General features: G+C 40.3%; 1 protein-coding gene across 1 annotated transcript in view; it reads left to right on the forward strand.

The window, feature by feature from the left end:
* Window positions 1–5,339, forward strand: part of LOC108601774 — a 32,323-nt gene extending 26,984 nt beyond the window's left edge. Inside the window, exons 8-9 of the mRNA XM_017989700.1 lie at window positions 3,195–3,592; window positions 4,979–5,339. Coding sequence (XP_017845189.1) covers window positions 3,195–3,592; window positions 4,979–5,169 — 589 coding nt within the window. The 3' untranslated portion in view covers window positions 5,170–5,339. The remainder of the gene's footprint in view (window positions 1–3,194; window positions 3,593–4,978) is intronic.
* The last annotated feature ends 7,482 nt before the right edge of the window (window positions 5,340–12,821 follow it).

The raw sequence follows: 12,821 nt of genomic DNA on the forward strand, positions 1-12,821 counted from the left end.
TTGCTTAAGCAAATTTAGCAAATTTTTAAAGAAGATATTTATTATTTTTCATTTGCAATTTTGCTTTGTTAAACTATATTTATTGATTTAGCTTTTTTCTGGCAATTTTTACATAATTTTTAGCAACTTGTATTTGCTTAGAAGATTCTGGCAGCACTGATTGGCGGCCTATTACTTAGATATTTTTATGTGCGCATGTGTAAAAGCAGATAAGCAGCTGATCATACATAGCTGTCTCTGTCTTCCTTGCTTGCCAAAGTCGGCAGCTCTCTCAGAGCGCTTTGACTTTTGAGAGAGTTAAACAAAGATGGCGGCGCTGCCTTAAATTGCATTGGTAACCTCTTTGACTTTTGCATTTGCGCATGTGTAAAAGCAGATAAGCAGCTCTTGCTGTCTTTGTCTTGCTTGCCAAAGACGGCTGCGCTGCTTCTATGCATTCTTTAATTCGCTCAGAGCGCTTTGATTTCTGAGAGAGTAAATCGAAGATGGCGGCGCTGCCTTAAATTGCATTGGTGGCCTCTTTGAATTTTTGAATGCGCGCAGGTGCAAAAGCAGATAAACAGCTGAGAACACAATTCTCCTGCTATCTTTTTCTTGCTTGCTTTACTATTGATACTAAAGTATAAGCACCAATTAAGTCCAGCCAACTATGTATATGAACTCATTTGAAAAGCCAACACAAAAACAAAAAAGATCGCAGACTAGTTAAATTATATTTATTGACTTAGCATTTTTTCTGGCTATTTTTAGCAACTTTTTAGGAAATTCTGGCAGCACTGACTGTCAAAGTGTCAGTTATAATTTCATGAACCTGTCTGTAGCCTAGGCAGCCAGTCAGCCAGCCAACTCGCATTGACCTTCGTTAACCCAATTTTGAAATAAAAAACATACATGCATGCGCTCTAATTTTTGTTCTATTTAAAACTCATTTATGACTTTGTTCTTATGAGCGAACTAAGCTGCAGCGTTTTCAAAAGTTTTGTTAACAGTTGAGCTGCTAATCTGTTCATGTTTGCTTTGACCCCTTACTGTGCGGTTGTCCTTTTGGTTGAGGGCACCGAATTTCGATTACATAACCGATTTGAGTATGAAAAATTCATGGCATTTTACACTGTAGCTGTAGCTGTCGTTGGTGCTTAAGTTGCTTTCCTTGTTTGCTGCCCTTTGCTTTTGCTTTTTGGGGTGTGCTAAAAGCCTCAACTGCTTGCGTTTGAATACAGAATAAAGCTGTGGCTATTGCGGCCAATAGACAACAACAACAATAGAAGCTGGCAGCCAACAACATGACTTAGCAATTAATTAGACGCATTTGCCAAGCTAACGCCTTTCGCTTTGCCTTGCATGTCAGCGTCTACTTAAGGGTCCATGGCAGTCAAGCTTTAAGTGTCGTTGAATTTTCATAACTCGACGCAAATATTTCAAGTCGGTTGCGCTCTCTATCTAAAGCCGCCGGTGAAGCGCGTATTTCCGCTTGATTTGCATTGCTTGGCAAGTTTGTTATGTTTTGAACTTGAGCTTCCTGCCATGCTTGGTTGTCGCTGGCGGTTGCTGTTGTTGCTGCTGCTCTTGTTGTTTTTGTTTTCTTCCGGTGAAAAGTGTGCGCTGCATAAGAAATTTGATTAAGACAACAACTTTGGCAACTGTAATTCTAAAAGCAGCAACAATGCGCAACAGCAACATGCCCAATATTGCTGCTGCTGCTGCAGCTGTTGCTGGTTGCTACTGCTGTTACAGTTGTTACTGCTGCTGTCGAAGGCTTAAGCGGATATTGTGCATTTGCCTTGGTATGTGTGCCCTTCAGTTAAACTAGCTTATTGTTGATGCTGATGCTGCCAGTTGCTGCTTTCTCTTGTTATTGCTGCTGCTGCTCACGATGGCAGCCTGATGCGATTGTTTGTTTCTGGTAAATGAGAAGCTTTTAACATCAGTCGTTCAACAAAATTGAAATTCGTCTGTGGTGAGTGCAACTTTTGTTCACACTCAAACCAAAGCTCAAGTGCGATAATCAATGCTACATGTTGAGCTGATTAATAAGCTGAGATACACAGAATGTAAATGAGAAGTTTGTTAATAAGATTAAAATGAACTTGAATTAATTATTGATGAAACACTGAGCTGCGAAACTTTCGCATTGGAATTACTTGCGAGTTTTGACTGTATTAACATAGCTGAGCTGCTTTGCTTTAAACTTAACATGCACATTGCTTAAGTACACACACACATATTTAGGTTGCACATAGTTTGCGTCTTTGTTGCTTTTGCTGCTGCTGCTGCAGTTTAGCTAAGATAATATTTGAATGCAGCAGAAATCGTTGAGTCCTTGGCCTAAAATTTGAATAAGCTGCTGGCGAAATGCAAATGCAATAATTGCTTAAATTAAACGGAAGTAAGCGCATTGTTTACGCTTGAAATGCAATTTCACAGTAATTTTAATAATCCGCACAGGACTTTAAAACTAAGCACAGCTGACATTGATGGCAATTCAAAGTTTATATAGTCAACACAACATTTACGCAAGTGTCGAGGCACGCACTACCCATGTGTGTGTGTGTGAGTGTGTTCGTGTGTGTGTGAGGGTATTTCGCAGTCATTTTGCATGCGTAATAAAGCAACACGTCGTCACAGACGTCGATGTTCGCACGCATGGCTGAGGTAATTACGAAAACGTCGTCGCCGCCATTGCCTTTGCCATTGCCATTGAAATCCCAAGCAGCCTATAGCGCTGCTGTGGGCTGGGTGGTGGGCGTGTAGTGGGGCGTGTCAACTCATTTATATGCTGCACAGGCTGCTTATCAAATATGAAACAAAGTCGTAAAGGATAATTGGACTTACAATGTGTGAGTAACGCGCATCGCACGCCAAATGCCATTTGAATAATGCAAACTAATCAGGCGAATAGGCTTAAGCATAAAAAACTTTTCTGCTTTCCCCTTCGCTTAGCCACAGTTGTCGAGTAGTTTAATTTAAATTGCAGCTTTGTTGCAATTGTCATTAGGCACTTAAGCAGCTCAGCTTGCTTTATATTTCTTTTTTTTTTTGCTGTTGTCACTTGCTGCGTGCGCCGCATGCGAAATCATTAGAGCTGCTTAGCTTGCCAAGTGTGTGAGCACATCAATCATAAAATGCAAATATGTGCGATTTTTTTATTTGTGAGACATTCCAACTCACGCTTTTCGCTTTTTCTCTTCTTGCAGAAATTCCAATCGCAAGTACCGTCGACACATCAACGAGAATGCGCTCGGCATTATACGCAGCACGTTAAACAATGGCGGCTTCGGACCACAGGCGCCCAGCATGAACAAAGAAATGGGCGGCATGCCGGCCAAGGCGAGTCCCATGAATCAGCTCGCCGCTGGCTATCAGCGTCCATTGTCGCATCCGGGCGGCGGCAGCGGAGTTGCAGCAGCTGCGGCAGCGGTGACGGCAGCTCAGCAGGAGAAGGGCATGTTTAGCATTAGTCAGCTCAATCTGGAGATAACGGAGCAGCATGTGGGCAGTAATGGGCGCATGGAGATAACCTGTCTGTCCACCATACCAGCGACGATAGCGCAGGGCGAGCAGTATGCCGATTACAAAACGTATTCGGTTAAAGGTGAGGCAACTACACTACACCCCGACCACACGACGTATGCGTGATATACATAATTATGCATGTAGCCGCCGACGTCGACGTATGTATTTACCCAAGCGATGCGGCGTGTAATGCTATGCAAGCAAAATATTTGCTTTTCAGGGCGTCGCTATGTTTGTGGCAATGAGCTCATCAAAAAATATGTATATCTACCATATCTCTCACTGGCTACAAAATTTCGTTTTCATTTCGCTCGCCGCTTTCGTTTTATATCAAATTGTTGTTGCAAGGAATCTCAGTTGAGTTTCACAGCAAATAAATTAGCATTGTAAAGGCGTCTGGTTTTTATGCGCATATGCTCATTGTTATTGTTATTGCTATTGCTATCGTTGTTGTTGTTGTTGCTCTTATCCTTGTCATGATGACTCTTCTGTAGCGCTAAAAACAAAAGTCGAAACTCAACGTCAACGTCAACAATGTGCCGCTCGTAATTTATATTTTTTTCTACTTTGTTTTTACGTACGTGTGAGTCTCTTTGTGTGTGTGGGCGTGTCACGTCTATGCTGTTTGCCTACATTTAATTTACGCTTACCGCCAGCGCCTTGGCAAACAAAAGTTAATTTATATATTTGCCTATACGACATAGTCCTGGCCACACAAAGTCGTTGACTTGACTTGATGTTGTAAATTGTCTCGAATTGCAAGAAATAATTTACACATTACCAGGCTCATGACTCTACGCCTCGGTCGTTGGCATTCACTCGCCTGCTTAACTGTTCGTTTGTTTGTTTGTTTGTTTGTTTGCCAGCTCGTTATTTATGTTTGCGCCAGAGTGCGCAGCGTCGTTTGCGTTTGCTTTTGCTTTTGGCCACTTCACGCACTCTAATTGTGCCTTATGCATGGCTCACAGATTAAACATAAGTAGACTAACATTTTGTCATTGTTGCAATCAGAAATATGTCGAGCTGACTTTGTCGGAAGTTGTTAGCAAACTATTTTGAGTGTAACAGGAATTTTGGTAGCATAAATTACAGTTGGCTTTAAGTGCTTTACACAAATTTGTGCTTTACCTTTACATTCTTTTTTTTTTTTCTGCTGCCTGCCCTTAATTTTTATTATTTAGCCACTCACATTGTCAACTTGATTTATTTGAAAATTGCGCCACACACACACACACACACAGACACAGTTGCTGTTTTGCAGATAACTTTTAGCTATCCCAATTAATTTCGTTAGGCAACCTTGACCGCTGGCAAAAGCCTCAGTGCTCAGTCCTCCGTCCTCAGCCTGATGCGAATGCGAGCGTTGTTTTTGACTTTCTAAAGCTTTATTTATAATGCTTATCTCTCTCGCTCGTTGTCGCTCTATTTTGCTGACCTTTTGCTATTCTTTCTTTCTATTCCACAGTGGAGGTGGAGCGTGAGCTGACGTCCTTGACGTCCACAGCACCGCCGAGCATTGGCATGGCCGCTCTGGGCAATGGTAATGGGCATGGCAACGAAACCTCCGCCGGCTGGAGAGCGCGCAGCGCGCTGCTTACACAACTCTGGTCGCTGTCACAATTGCTGCTCGTCGTGCTGCTGCCACTGAACTACTAAATGCGACACCTGCAGCGAGGCTAACGAGCATCAAGGAGCAAGGAGCAAGCAGCAACAGAAGAGAACCACCGACACCCACACACAACACACACACACGCACACCCACACAAGGTACAGTAAAAACAGCCAGAGGCAACCACAGCAAATAACAAATAACAAACAACCAACAGCAGCAGCAGCAGCAGCAGCCGAACAACAGCAACATTAATAATGCTTGCTTTCTTTTTTGATATATAAAATTTGAACTTTTTAGCATATGCATGTGTGTGTATGCGTGTAATTAACGCTGGCTAACTAAGCGCCTGCATAATACAGCATTTGCGGAAACGAGTGTGCATAAACAATAAACAAATAACAACAACAGTAACATTTTTCAACTCGTCGCTGGCAGCGCGCAATTCAAAGAGTTAATTTGTAAATAATTGTGGCCAAATGTCAGCCCACAAAACGGAATCGAAAATATTTGTAATTAAGCCGCCGCTGCACAGTCGTCCGGCCGACAATTTTTGTATAGCCTAATGAAATTTTTTTTGTAAAAACCATTTGAGCGACTGCATTGCACAAGGCCGAGCCAAGCACACACATACACACAGGCACACACACATACACGCGCAGGCGTGTGCGTTAGTTTGAAGGTCAGCTGCATGCAGTTTTTATTCTGTGGCAAAGCGCCTTAAGTTGTGCGCGACTTGCCACAAAGTTTTTAGAAAAGAATAATGTTGATGCCACCAAAGTGTGTGTGTTTTTTTTTTTTGGCTAATTTGAGCAGCCGTTGCACTGTTTGGGCTAATGTACCTAAGAGGAAGTAGTGAAGAGGAAGAGGAAGGCGAAATGATATTTTTATGGTATTGTATGGGCTTTGGCTACCACAAGGCTACGTCTAAGACACACAAATTTAGGCTCTAGCAACAAAAATAAAAGTTAATTAACCCTACCCCACAGTAAAAAACGAAAAATGAAAAAAAAAAAAGAGAATTAAATGTTTAAATGTAAAGTAATTAGACAGTTAAACCAAGAAGCTTACAAATACAATCAGTGTTGAAAACATTTTGAGAGAATTAACAAAAAACCAACATAAAACAAGAATCGCATCAAAATGTGCGCAATTCATGGCACGTGGCTAAAAGGGTCAAGCTGTCAGTGTTTGGCAACCGCCACACACACACACACACCAACACACCCACTTACACTTACACAAGAGTCCTAATTATTTATTTGTATCCATTTAGGCTTTCAACAGCGCGTTCGTTGTAAATGATAATTGTCAGAATGAAATTGTTTAGCTCGTAGTTAGGAATTACTTTTGATTTGCCTTTTTCAATGTGTTTCTTTATTTTGTTGCAGGCGAACTTAACTTGAAACTGATGTGCATAGATATATATAGTATAAAATTTTTCAGAAAAAAGCGCTTTAAGTGTCTAAACTCTAAACTCATAGCATATATAATATATGTGTATCTAACTGTCTCCTAGCATCTAAGTAAAGCCATACACAGCGCAAAGTAAATATGTGTAAAGCAATTAGCAACAACCTAGTTTATATATATATACTATATACACTTGGCTAGAATATACGAGAAACCCAAAGCCCACACAACTAGATAAAAAAAAAACAAAATATGTATAATAATTATTATGCCTGCAAAATGTTTTTCCTACAATTACAAACCACAAAGAAAAAATTGCAAAGCGTTTAATTACAGCTAAATGCAGTTTTCTGGCTAAAAACACTTACATACATTTCTAATGGTTGTTCAACAAAAAACCGCAGAAAATAAAAATAAATCATTTAGTTTCACAGCTGCGAAGTTTAATGCGCATTAATGTAGTATTTACTTAATGCTTCATTGCATCACAACAACAACAACAAAAGGAACATTTTTTTATAAACATATAAATACTACATAGATAATTGAATGGTATAACAAAAGTACATATTATATATTAAAGATATGGCTAAAATGTCTTATGCAGGTATTGACGTCTTCCTATGCTACGCTGTCTATTATTAACTGAACAAAAAATATGAAAAAAACTAACAAAAAAAAAAATGAAAGAAAACACATTTATAAATTATACATTAATTGATTAGTTAGTAGGTAAGTATACACTAATGCAGTGGCATGCATTAAATTAGTAAATTGACAAAAGCGTAATTATGCATATTATACAAGAAATATAAGCTTTAACTATAAATGAAAGAAGAGAAAACAAAAATTTATTATGTTATAAGTGAGAATCTATGGACTTTTACTTTTGCTTTAAGTTAATGAGTTCTTCAACCTTTTAAATTGTTACTACTTTCAATGCTTTGTTTATCGCATTTATACTAAATATACAAGAATCAATTCTCATTACTACGGGTAAATCTCTCCCACCAATCTATTAACTGATTCAGCTTCCGATTCATATACATGTCTAACTGCTCACACACTAATACCAAAGCGATATCTGTATGTCAACTTTGTCTCTGTCTTAACTCTGTGCACTCTCTGTCTGTTTAACTAAATTATCTAGGCCATTAATGAGTGTGTATATAAACAATATGTATACGCGTCTAAAGTATATGCAAACGAGATAACGGGATTTAACATTCAACAAAAACAATTTAAGTGTCACAGCAATTCGCAAAACATATCATAAATGTTGTACAATGTTCTGTGTTAAGCTAAAAATGTGTGAAATAACGCAACAAATATTACTTATATGTTTATAAAGTGGAAACTAATTAACAGAGTCGACAGCAGCAGCAGCGAAACAATTAGATAAATTTTCAAAAGCTCTTATTGGCAGCTAAATTGCAATTAACTAAACGATCATTAAATAAATCAAATGTCAGTCGGTGTAAACAAATGCTTAAACATTGTTTAAATGAGGCTTTTGTTTAAGCTGTAACTATAAATAGTTGCAAATTGAAGCGACATTGATACACGCAGCATAATGTGAAACTCGAATGCCTAATTTATACATATTGAATAACATACATATATAATATATACATACATATATATTTACAAAATATTTTCAATGTTGTCCCCATGCGTATTCAAACTGATATCAGCTCATACATAATACAAAGATTTATGCATAAACGCATAACAATTAAAAGTGCATTCAGTTTATGTTGCCATAAAGTCAACACGAATTCTTACACAAAGCATCTTCCAAATAAAAAAACACAACACATATCATTTATACAAAAAACTATTATATATACTAATATGTATAAAAAAACCGTGTTTAATATAATAAATATATATTTACACAATGCTCGTTGACACAACACACACACACACATTTAACTTATATGTATGCAAACAATACTTTATTCAACTTTGTTGTTAAGTTTTCCTTGTTTTGACGTTAACGAAATTATTATAAAACCAACAGTGTAAAATAAGCTAATTTATAATTAAATTAAATTTAATATAAAACGAAACGAAACGAAATGAAATGGAATATATTTATTTATAGTTACAGACATACCAAGCTAACAATTGTTGCAAAATCAATTCAATTCGAACTTGTATGCAAGCAACTCTAAGAATAAACCAAGTCTGGCGTATGGCCATATTATGTGTATGTATATGTAAGTATAAGCATGTGTGTGTATACAACAGACCTACTTGTATTGTATGTAAACTTCAGATAATTGATAAATAATAATAGCGTGAGAAGCGACAGAATAAATTTCCAGCTATAAATAAATATATACAAACTAACAAATATATATATGTGACCGCCTGATGCTTGGCTAGTCAGTTTACTACACACAAATCGATAAATGAATTATAATATATATATATATATGCATACAATTAATTGTGGCAAAAGACAAACACTAATATTACAACAGAAAGACAAGAAAATAAATGTTTAAAACAAACAAGCCGAGTTCACTTTTTATTCAACACTCTGCGCTCGCACCTCTATAAATAGCTAAAAAGCAAACGCACACACACACACACATACATACAAACACAAATTCCAGAAATGCCGCAGTGGGGCGACGGTTCAGATCAACTTGTGTGTAACTTTCAGTTTGACGAATATCCTTTTAATCCCTTCAAATGTGCATGGAAATTGAGGCAGCGGCAGCAGCTCAACAGTTGTATGTATGCGTAAAACAAAAGCAAACAAGCCATAAGGACGCATAAGGTCAGAAGGTCCTGACAAAATTACAAAACGAGCGACGAGCGACGGTTGTTGTGCAATAATCAACGAAAGGATAAACTACGAAATAAATGGCGAATCAAGGGTATCTTGGCCGTAAAACACATCCGGCCAGGGACCATGAACAAAGCCATAGCCAAAGCCAAAGCTTGTGCTTTTTTTCCTTTTACTGTTTGTGGTTGTTGCTGTTGTTCTTGTTGTTGTTGTTGTTGTTGCCATTTGCTGCTTTTACGTTTTGTATGGCCCAGGGTGCTACAAAGGTGCAACGAGGCTGCTTGGCTCATTACGGAATCAAAGCCGTGGGCTGCTCAAATACACACAAGTTGCCGGAAGGACACCAGCATACACCCACCCACACACACACATATGATTGTCTGTCTGTCTGTCTGTCTGTGTATGGGCGTTTGTTGAGGTTGAGTTCTGGTCACAGCTGTGCGCTATCGATTGAAAATTTGGTGTGACAGACAGCTGAGGCCTGTGACTGTGCAGCAGGCAATTAACGCCTGGACATCAGCAGCAGCAGCAGCAGCCACAGCAGCAAGTTGAAGCTGATTTGCCATCAAAAGGCAGCGCTCACTAGCTGGCGCCTTGATTAAGATATAAATATTAAATCAGCCCACAGCAAACTGTTCTTGTTGTTGTTACTGTTACTGTTAATGAGCCATGGCCTTATGCGCAAGTGGCAAACAGGAAGACAGGATGCGGTTCAACGTGGCTTCTTTAATTATACATGGCAGCGCCTAAAAGTCGACTAATTGATATGCAGCAAACTATGTTGTAAGCAAAAACAAGACAACAAACAACCAACAGCAGCGATGGCAAGGCAAGGGCGGGCGTGTTTGCCAACTGAGAGGCAAAGTGGCACAGTTAATGAGCCAAAACTTGCAGCATGTGTGTGGCGACGGTGGCGGCGGTGGCGGCGGCGGCTGTGGGCGGTAAGTTTGAACAGGCAGTCAAGCGGCTGCTTTTGCATGCCGAAGCGCACACAGTCACACAGCTGCTCACAGGCAGTGGCACTAAAGTGCCCCATGGGCTGCTCAAAAGCCAAACGAATAACTCAATTTTCATAGACTGGTTCTGGTTGGCGGCGTCGCTTCCAACTGCACGGCAAACCAATAAACACTTTTTGCAACAAATTCCAAATGGAGCAGCGGCGGCAGCAAAACTTTCTGACAGCCTTAGCGACAAAGTGCCAGTTGCATTTGGGGCATGCCACCTGGCGTAAACTCAAACTACTTTACAGTGGCAGCGGCAACGGCAACGGAAACGTTTGCCAAATTAACAAACAGCGCGCAATGAGTGGAGCGCTGCAAGTTTTGCTTACAAACTGCAACAGCGAGATGCACACACACAAACGACAAAACAATAACAGCTACAAAATGTCTCGAGCACATTTCAATTTGCGCAGCACACACACACTTACAAAGTTGCTGTGCAATGCCAAAATATTTAGTTGTACAACAAAAGTTTTGCACACAAAATTGAAACGAAATATTGGTTAACAGCGGGTGCTGCGGTTGGCTGCACAGCGCTTAGACAAAACGAAAAAAAATAAACCACACATATACCAAAGATTCAAAAAAATATTATAGCAGCAGTTTGTTTGTTTGTCTGTGTGTGTGTGTCTGTGTGTTCGTATTGCAGTTTTGGGGTTTGGTCGGCTTACCGCAGCTGTCAGTTCTTGTGATTCAGAATCCCCGTTTGCACTCAGAACGCGTGTTGCATGCCCCATGCTGCAAGCTACATGGTGTTTTTATAATTCCAGCGATTTGTAAACGCTTTGCTGAGTGATTGGCTGGGTTGGTTTGCTAGAAAGCAAAGCAAAAAAATCATAGCCTAAAAGCATGCTATGATTTGTTGAATTTGTTTTTAGCAAATTAGTAGCAACTTTTTGGTGTCAAAGCAACTTCAAGCAGCTGAAGGCCAATTTTAATAATTTATTTGCTTTGTGTGTACGTGTGTGTGTCTGTGTGCTGTGCAACTTGCTCATTAACACCCACACACACACACACAAGCAAAATGGCAACACTTGTGTGTGCGCAACAGAAATGATGCATGCCACACACACACACACATACGCACGCACTTGGCAGTCGTACTCTCACCACGCCATTGACTCGCTCGGTTGGTTTGCCTCACCTTGTCTGCTGCATGCAGCATCTACTTGTCGTATCACCTTAATTACAGGCAGCCCTCAGCATCAGCCTCAAAAGTAGCAAACAGCAGCAGCAGCTAGAGCGGCAGCAGTCTGGATGCAGTCAGACGGCAAAATGGCTGGCAGGCAAAACGGCTTTAACGCTTGCTCTATCATTGGCACGCCTCACCACCGCTGCGCCCCCCTCCCTGGTTGGTTCACCTAGCTTGTTGTCGTTGTCGTTACGCTTTAGCGATTTGGCAAAGCGAAGCGAAAGAGAGAACTGAAACGGATTCAGCTTGCACTTTACTGCTGATAAGCGTGTGATTTCCACACACACACACATACTTATGCACATATGTACGTATTAGGCTAAGCCACAAATACAGTCAACTGCTCTGGGCGCTGCTGGGCTCTGGGCTCTGGGTGGCGTCATGGCCATGAATACATGCACCGTTGAGTTGCGTTTATGCCGGTTTTATGTTACATCTAAGTGAAATTTAAGGACTCCACTCAACAACGTTCTAAATCCATTACATAGTTCATGAATGCTCACAGTACTGTGTTCAGTTCTGTTCTGTTATGGCAAATGGCAAATGCTAAATGGACTGCACGACTGTGGGACAGCGGAGCGGCTTTTCGCATGATGAGTTTGCCTTTCAGCGGAAACCGGAAGCCATCAAGCCAAACACAGACACACACACACAGACACAGTTAGAGGGACAGACACACAATGACATGTGCTTAAAGGCAGTTGGCAGAACAGTCCAGATCATCTGACTGAGCTCAGCACTACACTTGAAATTTAAATGCAGCAAGTTGAGCAGAAATCTGCATAAGTAAATGATACAATTTCGCGCAGTGTATTTGCAGGTGTAGTTGTATGTTGCTCGCATTTATTCTGAGCACATATGAGTTTGCTTCATTGTGTGTGTGTGTGTGTGTGTGTGTGTGTGTGTGTGGTCTGTGTCTGCTGCGGCTTCATTTCGATTCTAATAACTCCAATTACAAATGGCGGCCGACTGAAAGCTTTGTGCATATGTGAGTGCCATTGTATATGTATGCGTGTATTCGATTGTACGTGTGTGTGAGTGTGTGGCTCAACTTGTTGCGGGGCTTTATGGCCAACCATACGCTTTATCCAGGCTATTATTTCAAGGATTAAATGCGAAAGGACCAGCCAGGCAACGTGGCAGCCGCAGTTTGGCCCAACAAATCACAAATGAATCGAGTTAAGGCACAAAACGCATAACAGCGGACGCAATTAGGCAGCAATGAAAGTTGTGCAAATGGCAGCGCATTGAGTTGAAAATGTTTATTTCTGCATGCGTATTTACAAACTAGTT

The sequence above is a fragment of the Drosophila busckii genome, chromosome 3R (genome assembly GCF_011750605.1).
Source record: "Drosophila busckii strain San Diego stock center, stock number 13000-0081.31 chromosome 3R, ASM1175060v1, whole genome shotgun sequence".
NCBI lineage: Eukaryota > Metazoa > Arthropoda > Insecta > Diptera > Drosophilidae > Drosophila > Drosophila busckii.